Raw genomic sequence first — 20968 nt, 5'->3', positions numbered from 1 at the left:
CAAAAAAGGCAGCTTTCATGGGAATGCACACCCATTTACATTTGTATGAGTACAGTTGTGTAGCTGTATCTGTGTGAGACCAGACTTCATTGAGAGTTGTTTCAGAACTCATCATGAGTAGTGACATGTGGGTGGAATTTTTCTACCCATTGATGCTGAACAGAATATAAAAGACTGTGCAGAATCAATGAATTTTCTAGAATAAAGCCTGATTGCACCACCGCAGCTGTCACCTCCCTGACTGTTGGGACAATTTAGCTGATGTGCAGTCCTCTTCTTTCCTCAGCTCCAGGTGAATGTCTCCAAAGTTGTGCATTCATCCAAGGCCAATCTTCCCAAATAGAAAGAGAGCCATTCCTCAGTGGACTGTGTGTAAGTGATTACATTCTGCTCCTGACCCATGAAAAAGCTCTGGTAGTTCACAGGCTATGTAGTGTGTACTTGCTTTTAATGTATGAAAAGGTATGTGTTTTGGTGAAAATACTGGTGTGGGTGTATGAGGAAATGAGTGACAGGGGAAAGGTGAAGCACATAAGGAAAACCTGATAAACAAAATAAAAAAGCTGAGAGGTTAGAGACAAACAAGTATGTTTGTAAAGTATTTCATTTGTAAATAATGAAATTGACCAATTTACCAAATAAGACAACCTTCATCTTCTGATTAAAAATTGTATTACTATCCTTTTGATCTAGTTCAGATCTGATATGCTTCATTTTAGAATTAATTTTTCAAAGGTATTTTTATGTGACCCATTTTTTTAAAGCCTTTATTAAATTCGTTACAATATCATTTCTGGTTTTGTTTTGTTTTTTGGCCACTAGGCATGTTGGATCTTAGCTCCCCAGCCAGGATTGAACCCTCTACCCTCTGCATTGGAAGGCAAAGTTTTAACCACTGAACCTCCAGGGAAGTCCCTAGAAATGACTTTTGACATGAGAATTACCTCCAAGCATATTTATATTTGATTTTTAGTAAAGCAGAGTCAGGCAAGTGAGTGATAGGTAAAGATGAATCACAATTTCTTCTTCCCCAATCCCTAATGAAGTGAATAGGAAAGGGAGAAAAATTAAAAATAAAATAAAATCATAAATGGAACCAAAGGAAGAGATACAAATTCACATAAACCTTGATAAGGGACAACAAAGGAATAAACAGAAGGTTCATTAAGGTACAGCTGGGGGCCTACTCTGTCCACACCCTTTCTCCTTCCCACTCAGTGTGCACACAAACTAGTGACAGGAAAAGGAGAGGCATCTAAAGGGCTCACAAGTCTAACCAGTACCACAAGAAATTGGGAAAAGCAGTGGGTAAGGGGAAAGCAAGGAGAAAATGTTGAAAATATTTTTAAGCCCTGAACATCCACCATAATATCTTAGTGGAGGCAAGAAAATCACACACCCGCAGGTGTCCCAACAGAGACAAAACACACTTCAAATCAGGTCCAATGAAGTTTGGCATTCAATAAAATCCAGAAAAAGACAAGAGAGCCCAGATCCTCCAATAAAGGAAGCTGAACTCTTCAATCCTTCATCTATTCTCCCTGTGCCTTTAGCCAGCGGGATACAGAAAAGAGTCAATAGCCAACTCACAAACAGTAGCTCCATAGAGAAGACTGACACATCTAGCACAAGCAGAGAGGAGAGAGTAGATTTTAGAGGAATGCAGTCTCACTGTATCAGAAAAGACAGAAGATATGAGCAAAGCCACTCACAACACATGTGAACAAGTAAGACGTGAGGAAATGACAGCAAACAAACTGGAATCCAAGAATCCACTGCACACAAAAAACGATTCCATGAAAGAGCAATCTGGTAGATAACAGATCAAGACCCTATGAAAATTCCCTCATAAGTCCTTTGGTTACAAAATAAATAATAAGAATGACATTTTTAAAAAGAATAAAACTAACCTAAAAGATCAAACAGCAACATGTCAGACGTCAAAAAGGAAAAGCAAACTTGTTCCTGGATTGGACCTTGCACCAGAAAAAAACATGCTATAACGAACATCACTGAGACAATTTTAAAAAATTAGATATGTACTGAAGGTTAGAGAATTACAATGTATTAATGTTTAATTTCTTGATTTTGATCACTGTACTATGGTTACACAAGAAAAAGCTGTTGCTTGTAGGAAATACACTAAAATATATTTTTGGAAAAGGGGCATGAATCTAGTAACATTCTCTCAAATGGTTCAGAAAAAGAGTTGTATTTGTGTGTGTGTGTGTACATACATTCAAATGAGGTAAGACAAACAGGTCATTAAATGGGTGAAATGTGTATGGAAGTTCCTTGTACTATTCTTGCATTCTTGCAGTTCTCTAAGTTTAAATTACATCAAAGTAAAAATTACAAAAAAAAAAAAGAATGCCTGTAAAGAGGTAATTTACTGGGTCAATCCATAAAGAATGGCCTATAACCAGCTGAAAATTGAAATGCTGATATAAGAGACAAACTTGAGATAATCACAGTAAATAAAAAGCAAAATAAAAGCAGCTTAAAACAGTTGAAGAAACATAAGTAAACATCGTAAAAAGATCCAACATAAACAAAACAGGTTTCTCAGCAGCAAAAAGCCAAATGGAACAGATAGCAACTCAAATATATGACAGAAGAAAATTCCTCTGAAAACAAAGAGGAACTTCTGTGCTTTAAGAAATGCTGAATTACTGATACTGAAATACAATCCTGGTCCAATAATTTCAAATATTAAGGAAAAAAATTCTCCAAATATCCAATCAAGAAAGAAGCATGTCACATGCAAAAGAGAGTGAAGTAAAAATGAGAAACCTTGAACTACTTTACAGCAGAATTCAGATCCAGGAAAGGATGAATCAGTGCGTACAAAGTTTAAGAGAAAAATGACCCAAGGAGATTTTTTTGTTGTTTAATCACTCAGTCATGTCCAACTCTTTTGTGACCCCATGGACTGTAGCCTGTCAGGCTCCTCTGTCCTTGGGATTTCCCAGGCAAGAAACTGGAATGGGTTGCCATTTCCTTCTCCAAGGGATCTTCCTGACCCAAGGATAAAACCCATGTCTCTTGATTGGTAGGCAGATTCTTTACCACTGAGCCACCTGGGAAGCCCAGACACAAGGAGAATACCCACAGTCAATTTGCCATTCAAATACAAAGGTAGCAGGCATTCTCCAACATGACAGGATTCAGTTAATAGAGCTACCGCAAGCTCTACCAGTGGGAAAAAAAATTGACAATTAAATTCAACCAAACAAAAGTTAAATGGAGAAACTGTGCCAAAGTACTAACTAGCACATTATCCAGGGACGGAAGACAATGGAGAAATGCCTACTAAGTGCAGAGGGAAAAAAATTGCTAAATTAATCTAACTTGCCAATGGACTCTAAAGATAAAACAGACAAGAATGCCACAATCAAAACTTCTAGAAATGAATGAAAATAAAAGGCTCAAAATTGGGACATCTTAGTAAAAACGCAGAATCTTGCATCCCACCCCGGACATACACCTGCATTATAACAACACCCCTGGGGGATTTATGTACACACTGAAACTTGAGAAATACTGCTTCAAAAGATCAGATGGAATAGCTCTTGTCTCCAACAATATTGGGCAGTGGTTCTTATAAGAGATTAGTCACTCAGTGAGCTTGTAGGAAGGAGAAAAAAAATTTTTTTTCTGTCCACATGAAGGACCTTAAGACCACTTAACTGTGAATTATATGAGCTAAGGGGATAATCTCTGATATGGCTGGGCACACACAAGTTCTATAACATTTTCAGGGTGACATCAGAGGATAGTCAAGAAAACAAACACAAAGGTTGATGGTTTAAAGAGGAAAAGGGAAAAGTTTGTTTGCTTGGAGCATGACATGGAGAATCAGGCAGAAGGCAAAGTAAATACTGTTTATGGTGAAAAAAAAAATAGCATTACCTGCAAGATTTCTCAGCTCATTTAATTCTTTTTCCAAACTGTCTAAGGTCTGCTGATCATCAGTGTCATCTAAGAAAGGCTCATCATGGTCAGTATCGTCAATATATTCAATTTCTGAAATTTCAGAAGCAGCTTTAGAGAGTGACTGAGCAACTGCACTTCTTGACCGGGGATGAGAAGAAGAAAAGCAGCTGGAACGTCTTTTCACAGAGTTGGAAAGTGGTAAATTTGCTGTTGAAGGTCTCTGTGATATCTGGCCTAAAATAAAAATTAAATTAATCAACCATTTTTAAAATTCTGAATGAATGCTTTAAAAGATACAGAATACTAGCCTCCTGAACTCAGTTAAATTCATGCAACAGAATTTATGAGAAAATGAACTTTAGATTATCATGTATTTTGCTTTACTTCCATTTGTGAATCCTAAACTACCTTCTTTGTGTTATAAAGAACACTTTGGGTTATTCTTCCCTCATTTTGTCTACACTCAGAGAAAGGTAAGCTAATTTCAATATTAAGTAAAACAAAAATCTGTAAGCCCAGTCAATTCCAGAACAATTCAACATACCAATCTTATCATCTACTCCATGGCCAACCACTGTGCTGTGTTTCTTAAATTCTAGGACAATATTGCACTGTGCCTTGTAAGAGAAAAAACCCCACAGGATAAACATGTACCACTTCCTAATGATCCCATTTTATTTGATGGTGTGTACATTCATCTATTAAAGCAGATATGGAAACAAAATAGACCAGTATGCAAAATCTTTTGGAAAAACAAAGGATTTAAAGAAAATTGAAAGTACATTTCTAATTTTCCTAAATATGAGTTCACTCTCAGCTGCTTTATAGGGCACTTCAGTGGAAAAATTCCAGAAGTAGAGATCTGAGTCAGGTTAGTACTTTGTTCCACCAGGGCAGTCACCATTTTGTCTTGATCTATTTCAAAGGCTGACTTAGTTGGTTTCTTCAATATGTGTGGTTCTTTCATAGTAGGAAAAAAAAATCCCTTCAAAATTTATACTAACAAAACATAACTATATATATCATTTGGTATTGCTCACAAGATTCTTTAATAAAGGCCAAGGGAATGACTGTGAAGAAAGCTGAGCGCCAAAGAATTGATGCTTTTGAGCTGTGGTGTTGGAGAAGACTCTTGAGAGTCCCTTGGACTGCAAGGAGATTCAACCAGTCCATCCTAAAAGAGATCAGTCCTGGGTATTCTTTGGAAGGAATGATGCTAAAGCTGAAACTCCAATACTTTGGCCACCTCATGCGAAGAGTTGACTCATTGGAAAAGACTCTGATGCTGGGAGGGATTAGGGGCAGGAGGAGAAGGGAACGACAGAGGATGAGATGGCTGGATGGCATCACCGACTCGATGGACATGAATTTGAGTGAATTCCTGGAGTTGGTGATGGACAGGGAGGCCTGGTGTGCTGAAATTCATGGGGTCACAAGGAGTCGGACATGACTGAGCGACTGAACTGAACTGAAGGGAATATTAAAGGCACAAATTTATATATTCATAGCACAGGTGTATTTTTAATATAGTGAATCATTGTTTTGATTTAGATAAATACATGTATATTAAATATAAATAATTTATAAGATAATCTTGTATTCCCTTAATACAAATTGCCTTTGTGTAAAATGTTGGATTCTTTAAAGAAGTGCTATGGCCATTATCATTAAAATTATTATTTGACTGAATATATGTCATACAACATTATGCCCACTCTATTGACTTCTAGAAAAATGTAAAATTCAGAAGAGTGGCTACAGGCAATTGTTATGTAATAAACAGTCAATGATTATTGAGTTTGTCGTTTTTTTTAAGATCTACTTTGAAGGTAGCTAAGTACCCTAAGAAGAATCCTAATGCAGTATGTAATTATTTAAGCAATTAAATCTAACTAAGGTAAGTCCCAAAGGGTACCAATTTTAATACATGTCTTAGAAATCAAGTTTGAAAACAATTTTTGTTGAAATGAAATTGTAAATAAAGAGTATAATCTTTTTGCATCTATTCGCACTCAGATAATTGTAAAGAAAAACAACTAACAAAAATGTGCCTATGTATTTTTAAAAAAGTAAATATCCCTAAGATTTATTTTAATGACTAGAATTTGGAATTATTTTACTTGTAAGGAATCAATATTTTATTTAAAGCCATCAAGAATAACAAATCTGCCATTTTTATAAGTGAACCAGCAGTAGAAACAGTAATGGTAGAAGTACAGGAGAGAGAGTATATAATTAAGCTATAAACAGTAATACAGTAATTCAGCTATAAAAATAGAAACTTCTAGATCTATGGAGAAAACCACACCTTCTATCTTACTGTGCTACATCTCAATCACAATTGAAAGGAATTTAGATCTCGTTAAAATAAAACAAATGAAAGATGTTATTAAGAAGAACTGGACTTCTGCCAACACAGAGAAATATGAGATGAAAAAATTTTAACATAATATATATATGCCCTTCAGAAAATTCAGGAGATTACGAACATTTGCTGAACTCTTATAACAACATCTGGCTGCCACAGTATTAGAGGTTAAGATCTCAACTGAGAAAAAAAAGTACACAGCTGTGGGTCAGATATGCTTCAGTTCAGTTCAGTCGCTCAGTCGTGTCCGACTCTTTGCGACCCCATGAATCGCAGCACACCAGGCCTCCCTGTCCATCACCAACTCCTGGACTTCACCAGGACTCACATCCAACGAGTCAGTGATGCCATCCAGCCATCTCATCCTCTGTTGTCCCCTTCTCCTCCTGCCCCCAATCCCTCCCAGCATCAGAGTCTTTTCCAATGAGTCAACTCTTCGCATGAGGTGGCCAAAGTACTGGAGTTTCAGCTTTAGCATCATTCCTTCCAAAGAACACCCAGGACTTATCTCTTTTAGGATGGACTGGTTGGATCTCCTTGCAGTCCAAGGGACTCTCAAGAGTCTTCTCCAACACCACAGTTCAAAAGCATCAATTCTTCAGCGCTCAGCCTTCTTCAAAGTCCAACTCTCACATCCATACATGACCACAGGAAAAACCATAGCCTTGACTAGATGGACCTTTGTTGGCAAAGTAATGTCTCTGCTTTTGAATATGCTATCTAGGTTGGTCATAACTTTCCTTCCAACGAGTAAGCGTCTTTTAATTTCATGGCTGCAGTCACCATCTGCAGTATTTTGGAACCCCAAAAAATAAAGTCTGACACTGTTTCCACTGTTTCCCCATCTATCTCCCATGAAGTGATGGAACCGGATGACATGATCTTCGTTTTCTGAATGTTGAGCTTTAAACCAACTTTTTCACTCTCCTCTTTCACTTTCATCAAGAGGCTTTTGAGTTCCTCTTCACTTTCTGCCATAAGGGTGGTGTCATCTGCATATCTGAGGTTATTGATATTTCTCCTGGCAATCTTGATTCCAGCTTGTGTTTCTTCCAGCCCAGTGTTTCTCATGATGTACTCTGCATATAAGTTAAATAAGCAGGGTGACAATATACAGCCTTGACAAACTCCTTGTCCTATTTGGAACCAGTCTGTTGTTTCATGTCCAGTTCTGTTGCTTCCTGACCTGCATACAAATTTCTCAAGAGGCAGGTCAGGTGGTCTGGTATTCCCATCTCTTTCAGAATTTTCCATAGTTTATTGTGATCCACACAGTCAAAGGCTTTGGCATAGTCAATAAAGCAGAAATAGATGTTTTTCTGGAACTCTCTTGTTTTTTCCATGATCCGGCCGATGTTGGCAATTTGATCTCTGGTTCCTCTGCCTTTTCTAAAACCAGCTTGAACATCAGGAAGTTCACGGTTCACATATTGCTGAAGCCTGGCTTGGAGAATTTTGAGCATTACTTTACTAGCGTGTGAGATGAGTGCAATTGTGCGGTAGTTTGAGCATTCTTTGGCATTGCCTTTCTTTTGGATTGGAAGTAAAACTGACCTTTTCCAGTCCTGTGGCCACTGCTGAGTTTTCCAGATTTGCTGGCATATTGAGTGCAGCACTTTCACAGCATCATCTTTCAGGATTTGAAATAGCTCAACTGGAATTCCATCACCTCCACTAGCTTTGTTCGTAGTGATGCTTTCTAAGGCCCACTTGATTTCACATTCCAGGATGTCTGGCTCTAGGTGAGTGATCACACCATCGTGATTATCTTGGTCATGTAGATCTTTTTTGTACAGTTCTTCTGTATATTCTTGCCATCTCTTCTTAATATCTTCTGCTTCTGTTAGGTCCATACCATTTCTGTCCTTTATCAAACCCATCTACAGCAAAGAAAGAGACTATTTTTCTTACTCAAAAGTGTAATTTAATGCACATAAGCCATAGAAAGACAGAGAGGCTTCAGTTTGGTCCTGGTTTTATTTATTTTGTTCATTTAGATGAATATGTCATTTCCTTTAATGTTTCCTATATAAGATTATTAATATTATTGTTAGGGTTAAGATTAGAGACATGGTTAAGACAGGCACAAATGAAAAATGCCATGAGTAAAGGGATCATCCTATATTTTTTTCTTTTTTATAAACCAAGTTTGTAGGTTATAAACATAATCTTTTGGAAGTAACCTTTTGGAAATAACTTACGCCATCACTGGCAATGTAAATAATATTTCCATAAATGTTTCAGGAGCACTTAGAAAATACATTTTCTAATGTATGAATTCTCAGTAATTTACACAGTGGAGCAAGAATATTATAAGACAAATATATTTTGTGACCTTTATCCAGGGGAAAATATATTGAGTCCTCTGGTCAGAATGTTATTTACTATTGAAACACTCGGCAAAAAGCAGGTTATTCTGCTTATATTTCATCCAATTCTAATGTTTTATTTAGAACAGTAATAATTACTATTGTATTAAAGTCTATTCAGTGAGTGATTAATATTTTTTATATCTTTATTGACATTCTTATACCCATTAAGATAACCCAAACCACTATTTTACATTATCATCCCAATATTTTGCTGGTCTTATTAGTAATTATAGCATATTATTCTTGAACTAATGCCAAGGACAATTTCTTTTGTTATATTTATAGTATAACTGTGATCAGGGTTAATCTATAATTTCCTCAGATTACAGAGAGAGGAAGCTGGGGTGGGGGAACATAGGTTTGGCAGTGGGTGGGCAGAATCAATGGACTTGCTGCAAAACACACATGTATTTCATAGCTATCATGTTTTTACATTCACAAATTTAAAGTCTTACAGAAAGAGTAATTCATTTATATACTGGCACCAACTCAGAATATAAGATTTCCGTAACTAGTGGCATAGTCAGGAAATTTTCATTTTTATTTCAGGTCACTATCTCTATAGTTATCTCCTTCTACCTCTAACTGGGAAGTCTTAACAATTCTTTAAGATTTGGCTGAAATCTCACCTACCATCTAAAATCATGCATACAGATAGGTTTCAATGGCAAAGCAATTATTTTACCACTTCCATTCCTAAAAACTGCACATGCATCAACCTCTATTATAACTGAACATATGTACTATTATTAGCTACCTATCAGTCTCCAGAAGCATGTTATTCATGTTTTTTATAGACCTTTTATTACATATGGTATAATTTATGTATTTACAAGACTATGGTTTTTCCAGTAGTCATGTATAGATGTGAGAGTTGGACCAAAAAGAAGGCTGAGTGTCAAAGAATTGATGCTTTCGAATTCTCCAAGTTCGAAGTCTTTGAACTCTCTTGAAGACTCGAGAGTCCCTTGGACTGCAAGGAGATCCAACCAGTCAATCCTAAAGGAAATCAGTTCTGAATATTCATTGGAAGGACTGAAGCTGAAGCTCCAATGCTTTAGCCACCCAATGCAAAGAGAAGACTCATTGGAAAAGACTCTGATGCTGGAAAGGATTGAAGGCAAGAGGAGAAGAGGGCAACAGAGGATGAGATGGTTGGACATGAGTTTGAGCAAACTCTGGGAAATAGTGAAGGACAGGGGAGCCTGGCGTGCTACAGACTGCGGGGCGGCAAAGAGTCAGATGCGACGTAGTGACTGACTATGTCAGTCAACATAGTCAACATATCTATACAGCAGTTTTCTCAAAGTATGATTTTTGGACTATACGTTGGCATGAAGTGGAATCATTGATAAAATAAATGCAAATCCCTGAACCTTATCTCAGCTTAACGACCCAAAATTTCTAACAGTAAGATCTAGGAATGCCACATCAGTTTCCCAGGTGATTACACTCACACTGACATTTGAGAGCCTCTGAACTGGACTGTAAGCTCTCAGGCTTCTGGGAAGGTGGCTTATTTTATATCACCATGCCTCAAGTAGGTGCTCCTTCTAATGTTTTTTATAGCAAATTATTGACTTCAACAGATCACGGCAAATGGATACTTCAAGGCATTTGGCTACTTACTTATAAAGATTTGCCCAAGTAACAAATTCTCATGGCATACATGAGAATTTGTTTTTATCAATCTATGGTGACTTTAAAAAGTTCCTTTGACTGCCTAAGAAGGAAGCAGCCAGGATTTTCAAAGCTGCCCCAGCCTTTGATATATCTAATTATAGAGCCAAAAAAAAATTTGTCATACATGAATGGATTTTCCACTAAAAAAAAAAAAAAAACCTATTAAAATCTGACAGTTTCTCAACATAAATGCATATGGAAAGAATCTAAGCTGGCCAAGTTGTTTTAATCATAGGATTTAAGGCAAGAGAGAAATATAAATCTTACATATATGGGCAAATCACACGTAATTAAATTTCTGGCTTGAAGTTGGCCTTCAGATGAAGTCAAACAGTCCCCTCTGTCAAATGTTTCTCCTGAATCATGAGCTCCCAAGATCCAGGAACATGACTCAGGCAACTCTTTTCCCCAGGACCCAGCACAGTGTCGTCATACTCACCGTGCATGTTGAATTGTCTTAATTCATTAGTCATCAACTGCAACTTCATATGAAATTGAGCACAAAGCAAACCTACTTTATCAGGTACTTTCAGATAACAGTAACCAGTAACACTACTGATTTTAATGATGTTAAAGTTCTCTGCATGCACTTACTAGAAAAATACTGCAATGACCATTCAATATGTCAAAAGTTATCGTATAGAAAATCTCAAAATTATTTTGGCTAGAAAATAGAATTAATAGACTGAAATCAAGATTTCAGGGCCAACATATTAAGCATTAGATTTAAACCAGCAGTGTCTTAACCACAGCAGCAAACAGCAATCTCATGGCTTTGTGTGATCATAATTTGAATCAAGTAGAGGAGGAAACAAAATCTAGTATAAATATACTGTTTCTTGAAAGTGTAATGAAACTCAGTGTGTATTTTATAAGGGTTGTTCAAAATATATATGCCTTATCCTGAGCTACATTTTAAAAATATCATTCTCTAGTACATTGTGGCAGAAAATAGCTAAGTGTAAAATTTATGTTTTTGAGAGGAGTAATGACTATTCTTGGTTTTTTGGCTTTGGAAGAAAAGTCCAGGACAGTTTAAATGAATAAGTTTAAATTAAATAACTGACAAAATTAATCTTCAGGCGCCTAGTAAAGTACTAAGAGATAAACTAATAAACATACTGAGCTACAATATGGCACAGCAGCCTTACAGTCAATCTTACCAGTCTTTTGCTGTGTTCTCCTTGCTGATGTTTTCTGGGCAAACTTCAGAACACCTAAGGCAACTGTGTTATCAGCATATGCACTTACACTATGGTCTGGGATCCATTCTCTGTCTCCTAAAATGGTAAAATGATAAAATTACATAAAGTTGAAAAAGAAGAGACATTCATGTTGTTGATTCATTATATATTGTCTTACTGGATAATATTTAGCTAAAGAGAAAACATTTATGACCGTGAGGTGTATATTATGAAAGATAAAAATCTCATAATTATACAATAAAAGTGAATTATAAACAGCAAGGAGGTTGCACAAATACACACATACAAGTGTGAACAGAAATAAATATTTTTAAAAATACACATGCAATAGAACATAAAATATAATAGTATGCATGTGAAAAAATATGTTTGAATACATAAGAAATCTAAGACTCCACATGATACCAAGACCTGAGTTTTAAAGGAAATGATGGCTATGTCTGTGAATTTCCACAATCCTAAGATTTTAAGATTTGCTTTTAAGATGGCATCTAAGAACTGTAACACTTAACAGTTAATCAAGTGATTTGAAGATGTACTATTAGTTGATTAAGGATCACACTTCTAATATCTAAAAATAATCTCTCTCAGTCTCATTATAGCCATGTTTTCTGACAGTTGCCTTAAATATAAATATTAATATTTGGTAACTCTCATAGGGTCAATAATTTCAGCTATAAAATAAGAAAACAATTACATTTGGTAAACAGAATTACTCAGTATTGCCTAAGATGTTGACAAACTGTTTTTTAAAACATGTCAGAAAGTTGTTAGCTCGGTCCACAGGCCATCTGATTTTATGTCTGAATTTACCTGCAATTGTAATCCTAGTATTGGAGGAGCTGCATTCTAAGCTATGAGAAGGAAGTAAGTTGAGTCTTTCATTTTTATCAAAAACAAAGAATCTTTCAAGTCCTTGATATTGTTCAGTTATGGGCTTACTCCTGAGGGCTATTTCTTGTAACAACTAGGAAACAAAATATTCAACAAAATTAAGTTTATTTTATCTTATCCACACAAAGTAGCAAATCACTCACTGAGCACCCACTATGTTTTTAGCATGGATTTTGCCCACATCAAGTTTAGGTTCTAGTTGTGGAGACAAATTGTTACACAACATTTATACAGAGTAAGCTTGGAAAAATGTATAAACCACAATTATGGTAATGATCTGAAAGTTGCCATTAAATCTAAGGAGGATTGAAATTCATTTAAAAGAAAAATTAAGTTTTATCTTTTCTTTCCTTATTTTCTTCCCTCAGTGTCTTTGCACATAAATTACTCTGGAAAATAGAGTCTTTCTCATATGCTATGCTTTTGATTAGTGTCTTTGACTATATGTAAAATAAATTCAAAGATGAAAGCAAAATACTGGATGGAAACAAATCTGATCTGATCTTGGTCACAGAGAAAATCCAAGTTAAGAAAACATTCACTATGAAGAAAATATACAAGGGGAAACTGAGTCAAGAGTGAGCTAAGTGATTTGTGAACTTTATACAGCTAAAAAACTAGCAGACCTAGACTCTATATATAGATCTCGTTGATTTGAAGCCTAGGCTTCCCCTACTACTGTGTGAACTCTTATTTTGATATGCTTTCATCCTAGGGAAGAATATAAATGAGATTTATAAAGTACATGAAGTAAAGTGAAGTCGCTCAGTTGTGTCCGACTCTTTGCGACACCATGGATTGTAGCCTACCAGGCTTCTCAGTCTATGGGATTTTCCAGGCAAGAGTACTGGAGTGCGGTGCCATTTCCTTCTCCAGGGGATCTTCCCGACGCAGGGATCGAACCCCCATCTCCCGCATTGCAGGCAGATGTTTTACCCTCTGAGCCACCTGGGAAGCCTATCAAGTACATGAATCTGGTAGAAAACATTAGAGATGTACCAGTGAGAAGGCTGTGCTGCTGTGCTGTGCTGTTATTAAGTTGTGTCCTATGCTTTGCAATCCCACAGACTGTAGCCTTCCAGGCTCCTCTGTCCATGGGATTTTCCCAGCAAGAATATTGGAGTGGGTTGCCACGGCCTCCTCCAGAGGATCTTCCGGACCCAGGAATTGAACCTGTGTTCCTGCATCTCCTGTATTGCAGGCGGACTCCACCACTAAGCAACTGGGGAAGCCCAGTGAGAGCTCTAGATAGGCTTAAAATGCCATTAGAGTCGCCATCAGCATTTAACAGTTCCTTCACGTATCTAAATAATGCCCAAACGCAGTCTGTTTCAAGGTGCTAATCACACAGTTAAAATTATTATAACTCCATTCAAATGGATAAGTCATATAAATGATAAACCATTACAAATTGAAGCTAGGGACCAATAGAGCACTTCCTTCAAAGGCAAGTCCAAGTCCCTACTCATGACATCTTCACCGGCTCTCCCAGACACTGATCGCCAATCCACAGAAGCCGTTCTGATGCAGCTCATATCTGGATCAGACATTTGAAAATATGGAAATTTTTTTTAAAGCTTAGGTTAACAGAGAACAATGAGAGTGAATTTGTTTGTTTGCCCAATCTCATCTAGTTAACAACTGGTAGTTCCACATTTAAAACCAAGAGGTCCTGATTAGTTCATACTCTTCCTTGCACGTGTCTCCACCTCACTGCTGCTGCTCTGCAACTAACTACAATTCCATACTTTTATGAAGAACTCAGTTTCTGGAGACTGAAGTGCTAAATGTACTGTCTCAAACTCTGAAGGAATGCCACTGCTAAAATCTGCCCCTACTGCTCACTAATGAATTTTCTACAGGATCACAGCAGATTTCTAAACAGTTTCCGCTCAGGGAATTGTTTCTCCTAGGGCCGGAGGAAAGTAAAAAGTTCATGCGTAGTCATTTGGGATGAAAGGAAAGTAGATTCTACAACTAAGTGTAAAGCATTGTGCTCTATGATGCAATCATTTACCACTTTTCTTTTTACAACAGTAGTATAAGGGATCAAAATTAGTAGTAGTTTTTTAACATTTCAATTTTAATAATGAAATGTTTTCTATAGATGTGTACAACAGATAATATAACTTTATCACACAATAGTAGTAATTTAAAAGACTTGCTTCGGGTATCTATACTACAGTACATATGTTAGTCTTTATATGTAACATTAATTGCTGTTGTTGTTCAGTCACTAAGTAGTGTTTGACTCTTTGTGACCCCAGGGACTACAGCATGCCAGGCTTCCCTGTCCTTCACCATCTCCTGATATCTGCTCAAATTCATGTCCATTGAGTCAGGGATGTCATCTAACCATCTTATCCTCTGCCACCTCCCTTCTCCTTTTGCCTTCAATGAATTAATTGTATTATTGTGTTGAAGTTGACATACACTATTACAATGTAAGTTATTTACTATAATTACATCTGAGTGTATCCAAAATTCCTCTGGATAACACAGCACACAGTGTGTGTGTCACTTAGCTCTAGGCACGATGCCCTTTGGAAACTGGAAAATCAGAGTTCTTATTTGTTCTATTTGCTGAAATTCATTCCATGATCAATTGTTTTCTTTGTTGGAAAGGGGAGAAGTTCAGCTGAAGTGGAGGTTGATTTGGGGGAATCTATTATTAGCTAAGAGTCAGACACGACTGAGAGGCTGAACTGAACCTAACTGAACTGATTATTGGCTAAATTGTGGCAATGTCTTTCTACCAGGGGCTGAGGCTTACTTTTGTCAGATATATCAGGGCATCAGTAGACACAGGTCAACATTAGTGTTGCAGATTCCAACATTTCTTACTTGGAACTTTCAGATTCCAAGAAATGTATAGTCAAACTCTAAACCGAAACTAGATGAAAGCCTAAGATTTCCATTTTTCAGATAAGGTATTTATTGACTTAGGCCTGATCCCCTGCAGAAAGTAGTTTCCTTTCATCCTGCACCTGTGAGTATGTCTCCTTGTGTATTCCTTCAGAGACAGAGCAGACTTTTAGGGATCTAAGGTTTCTGCAGAGGTCTCAGTTCTAATTTCTCACTTTGAAAAGGAACAAGGCCTATCACTAAGTAGGTATAGAAATTCAATCCCCTGAGCAGAAGTAGCAGCAGCTCAATACTCATTCTGTAACTCTTTGATCCTATCTTCAGTTTAAGTACCATGGCAATTCATTGCAAATGACTTTAAAATCTTGTTAAAATATTTGACTTGCCCAATTTCCAAAGAATTTAACATTTAATTTGTCCAAATTTTAAATAACTTATTATTAATAATTATAATCACTTAAGATTTTAGTACATAGAACAGAGATTCAAATATAGTTTTTAAATTTGGCAGTAATGCAATAATGAACTACTTTATCTTTTTCCTCTAAGAAGAAACAAAACTATATCTTATTTCTTTATTAGCTATATTCCTGAAGAATTACCTTTTAAATGTTATGTTTACATTAAGCCACAAAACTAGTTTTATCTACAAAACTGCAATTTTTTTTTTCATTTTAACCAGTGACTATAGAGTAGAAAGCTAGAGAGGATTTATTACACTAAATTATTCATAATAATGAATTTCATTTAGGAAAGTAACAGCACTCGTACTATGGTGCATGAGGTGGGCCTTAAATTATTTGTCATAGAAAGTCATTTGTTATAATGGCATTTACCATATTAGAATTTCTTCTGTAAATCATTTACATTCTTTCCCATATGAGTTACTCTTCAACTATAAGGTTGTACATTTTAAATTCAATAGGAAGTAACATTTAAGAATATTCTGTGTCAATATAAATTTTTTCTGATGATAACTATAAAATTTTAATACAATAAAGATAATAGATATTTACCAGTGGTGACTCTGTAGTTTTAGAATCTTCAAAGTTTGGCCTCTCATGCAGGTTGCTGAATTCCAAGGATTTCTTGTCCTCTTCAGATAATTTCTCCTTAATGCAGGGCTTTTCTAAATCTGTACTTGGCAAAGAATCCTTGCTCTCAAGAGGTATGTGGGAATCTTCATGCTTTTTATTACTTTCTATATCTATGCTTTCCTCTTTCAAATTTCTCTCAAAAAAAATGTTTTCCTCTAATTTTTCAATAGCAGGAGAGTATGCATCAGGATCCACAAAGGTATCAAAATCTGCGTGTGAAGTTCCTGCTGTTGAAAACACATATTTACAAAAGTTAAGTAAATAATTATAAATAAATAAATGGATTAAACTGTTCACCAACACTTCTGTGGTGTAAATATTTATCATTAAACACTATTTTTAAAATCAATTTTCTTTACTGAGTCCTTAGTTTTAAAGACTTTTATACAGCTTATGTTCATAAATGACAATCCTAATTTACCTATATATTCAGACTTAAATGATTTAGACTAACTGAGGGAGACAAGGTTTTACTTTATGATGCAATCTTGAAATTGACACAAGTTTCCATTTCAGCCTGAGGTTCAATTTCTACTTTTCTACCCTCTGTCCCACTCAAGTTTTATATCAATAATTTATGAGAAACAATGCAGAGAAAACCTTACTTTCCACATTTTACCTCTTTTGCTTAGCATAACTAGTGATGAGGAGAGGGCCATGGGAAGTCTGCCAGATGAAAGAACTGCAGCAGTTAGGGGCACAGAGAATGTTTGTGCCGAGACACCTGCCTCTGGAAAGCTACAAGATGAGCTAGATTATATTAATCACCCACCTCATTATGTCTGCTTTAAATAAATCATTTGGGGTAGATCACTGGTTTTCAACCTGGATGCACAATGGAGTCGTCTGAAGTTACTCTTTAAAACTGTCAGTGTATGGGCCTGACCCCAAACCAATTAAATCAAACACTGACTGTGGGAATCAAGCATTTTGCTTTTTTGTTTCTTTCCCCCTCTCCCCCACCAAGCTCTCCAGGTGATTATAATGTGAAACTAGGATTATGAAACTGTAGTCTAGATTTTCTTAAGAATAAAATTCTTTAAAAAAAAATGTACACCATATTGCTTTCATTACCACATACACATATTTATCCAAACTAAATATAGCTTCCTTTGATTAGCCCATATTCTCTTTCCAATATGCATATCTTATCTGTATAAATAGACTGTGTAAAATAGTAGAAGCTATAAACTAAAATAGTCTTCCATGAAATAAACTCTGTCTTAGAGCCCATTGCTGCAATCAAATGTTTATATAACTCAGCAATTGCACATACTATTTAGAACTTCCATTTTCAATTATCACCTCTAAATTGCATAAGTACTGTGAGAAATGTAATAAGTTGTATGTCAGAAAAATATTTTATAGAAAACCTTTATGAAACCTATTCAATGTAATAAAACTTTTATGAAAATGCTGTACTTTCCTAATAAGCTTGAAAATAAATTATCTGAATCTAGGTTTTTTTCTTTTTTTGTGTGTGGAAGGAGATGTCATTTCCTAAGTGTAAATGTCTACAACTAACCTCTAGAGTATTTTTGCTAGATTGTAAAATTCCATTATAGGGATTTATTGCTGCTGGAAAAGTGAGAACACAACATTTTAATAATGCATACTATGTGATGCAGAAAGTACAGATATGATTTAATTTAGTCTATTCGTTAGAAGCCCTGTTAAGTCATAAAAAATAGTTGTCTGGGTTCAACATTCAAAAATCAATTATTCTAACCTGTCATATCAAGAGGCTAAAGAAGAAAAATCAGAGGATCATATCAAGAGATGCAGAAAAAGCATTCAACAAAATCCAACACTCATTCATGATAAAAATCCTCAGCAAACTAAAAAAAAGGGAAACTTTCTCAACTTAATAAAGACTACCTACAAAAAACTACAATTAACAAAATACTTAATAATAAGAAACTAAAAACTTTATCTCAAATATCAGGAACAAAACAAAGATCTCCATTCTTACCACTCCTTTTCAACACTGTACTGGAAGTCATAGCTAATTCAATAAGATAAGAAAAGGAAATAAAAGGTATGCAGACCAAAAAGGAAGAAATAAACCTGATTTTGTTCATAGATTACAAGAATGTCTAGGTACAAAATCCAAAAGAACCAACAACAACAACAAAAAAACTCCTGGAATTAATAAGTGCTTATTGCAAGGTTGAAGATACAAGTTGAGCTTACAAAAGTCATTTGCTTTCCTATACACTAACATGAACAAGTGAAATTAAAAATTAATAACACAGTACCATTTACATTAGCACATGAAATTGAAATACTCAGGTATAAACCTAAAAAAAAAAAAAGTACAAAAAAGACCTATATAAGGAAAACTGGATGAAAAAAATAAACTGGATGAAAGAAATACAAAAAATTAAATAAGTATTTTTTTCACACTAGTTCACATTCATAGATAAGAAGACTCAATTTGTCAAGATGTCACTTCTTCCCAATTTCATCTACCGATTCAATATAATCCCAATCAAAGTCACAACAAGCTATTTTGTATATATTGACAAACTGGTTTTAAAGTTTATATGCAGAGGCAAAAGACCCAGAACAGGCAACAAAATATAGGAAAAGAACAAAGTCAAAGGACTGACACTACACAACTGAAAAAATTATCATACAGTTATACTAAGCAAGGGGCTTCACTAGTGACTCAGTGGTAAAAAATCTGCCTGCCAATGCAGGAAATGCAGGTTTGATATCTGGATCAGGATGATACTCTGGAAAGGAAATGGCAACCCACTAAAGTATTCTTGCCTGGGAAATCCCATGCACAGAGGAGCCTGGCAGGCTACAGTCCATGGGGTTAAAAAAGAGTCAGACACAACTTAGCAAATAAACAACACAGTAATCAAGACAAAGTGATATGAGCAAAAGTATAAAAACAGATTAGTGGAATGAAAAGGAGAATCCATAAATAGATCCACATAAATATAATCAACTGATCTTTAACAAAAGAGTAAAGGCAATACAATGGAGAAAAGATAGCCTTTCCAACAAGTGGTGTTGGAACGTGTGAATATGCACATGCCCCAAAATAAATCCAGACACAGACCGTACTCTTCATAAAAGTTAACACAAAGGAATAATAAAACTAGGCAATGGCACCCCACTCCAGAATTCTTGTCTGGAAAATCCCATGGGCGGAGGAGCCTGGTGGGCTGAAGTCCATGGGGTCGCTAAGAGTCGGATAGGACTGAGTGACTTCACTTTCACCTTTCACTTTCATGCATCAGAGAAGGAAATGGCAACCCACTCCAGTGTTCTTGCCTGGAGAATCCCAGGGACGTGGGAGCCTGGTGGGCTGCTGTCTCTGGTGTCGCACAGAGTCGGACACGACTGAAGTGACTTAGCAGTAGCAGTAGCATTAGAATGCAAAACTATAACACTCCAAGGTGATAGGGGAAAATTCAGAAGATCTTGGTTATTCTAATGACATTTTAAGATACAACACAAAAGACAGGATGCACCAAAGAAATAATTTATAAGCTCAATTTCATTAAAATGAAATTTTTCTGTTCTATGAAAGATACTGCTATGAGAGTGAGGAGATAATCCACATATTTGGAGAAAGTTTTTGCAAAACACATACATAAAATACTGCAATCTAAAATATGCAAAAGAACTCTAAACTTTAAAAGTAAAAGAATAGACAATCCGATTAAAAAATGGGCCAAAAACCTTAAAAGATAACACAGATGACATATTTGGCAAATAAGCATACGAAAAGATGTTCAACAATATATGTCACTACAGAATTTCAAATTAAAATGAGATACCACTACACAGTTATTCAATTCAGTTCTGTTCAGTGGCTCAGTCGTGTCCGACTCTTTGTGACCCCATGGACTGTAGCATGCCAGGCCTCCCTGTCCATCAACAACTCCCAGAGTTTACTTAAACTCATGTCCAATAGGTCGGTGATACCATCCAACTATCTCATCCTCTGTCATCTCCTTCTCCTTCTCCCTTCAATCTTTCCCAGCATCAGGGTCTTTTCAAATCAGTCAGTTCTTCGCATCAGGTGGCAAAAGTATTGGAGTTTCAGCTTCAGCATCAGTACTTCCAATGAATACTCAGGACTGATTTCCTTTAGATGGACTGGTTGGACCTCCTTGGAGTCCAAGGGACTCTCAAGACTCTTCTCTAACACCATAGTTCAAAAGCAACAATTCTTCAGTGCTCAGCTTTCTTTATAGTCCAACTCTCACATCCATACATGACTACTGGAAAAATATAGCTTTGACTAGATGGACCATTGTTGGCAAAGTAATGTCTCTGCTTTTTAATATGCTGTCTAGTTTGGTCATGACTTTTCTTCCAAGGAGTAAGTGTCTTTTAATTTCATAGCTGCAGTCACCATCTGCAGTGATTTTGGAGTCCAAAAAAATAAAGTCTGTCACTATTTTCACTGTTTCCTCATCTATTTGCCATGAAGTGATAGAACCAAATGCCATGATCTTCGTTTTCTGAATGTTGAGTTTTAAGTCAACTTTTTCACTCTCCTGTTTTATTTTCATCAAGAGGCTC

General features: G+C 36.0%; 1 protein-coding gene across 8 annotated transcripts in view; it reads right to left on the bottom strand.

The window, feature by feature from the left end:
• Nucleotides 1-20968, bottom strand: part of ZBBX (zinc finger B-box domain containing) — a 124966-nt gene that overhangs the window by 8057 nt on the left and 95941 nt on the right. For 7 of the 8 annotated variants that reach the window (XM_070792218.1, XM_070792221.1, XM_070792227.1 and 4 more), the window contains 4 exons: nucleotides 16340-16647; nucleotides 12378-12531; nucleotides 11523-11639; nucleotides 3913-4170 (listed from right to left, as the gene is read on the bottom strand). In XM_070792218.1, coding sequence (XP_070648319.1) covers nucleotides 3913-4170; nucleotides 11523-11639; nucleotides 12378-12531; nucleotides 16340-16647 — 837 coding nt within the window. The remainder of the gene's footprint in view (nucleotides 1-3912; nucleotides 4171-11522; nucleotides 11640-12377; nucleotides 12532-16339; nucleotides 16648-20968) is intronic. The other variant, XM_070792223.1, reaches the window with a different exon arrangement.

This window comes from Bos indicus, chromosome 1, assembly GCF_029378745.1.
Source record: "Bos indicus isolate NIAB-ARS_2022 breed Sahiwal x Tharparkar chromosome 1, NIAB-ARS_B.indTharparkar_mat_pri_1.0, whole genome shotgun sequence".
Classification (NCBI taxonomy): Eukaryota; Metazoa; Chordata; class Mammalia; order Artiodactyla; family Bovidae; genus Bos; species Bos indicus.
This window is presented reverse-complemented; position numbering and strand designations above follow the sequence as displayed.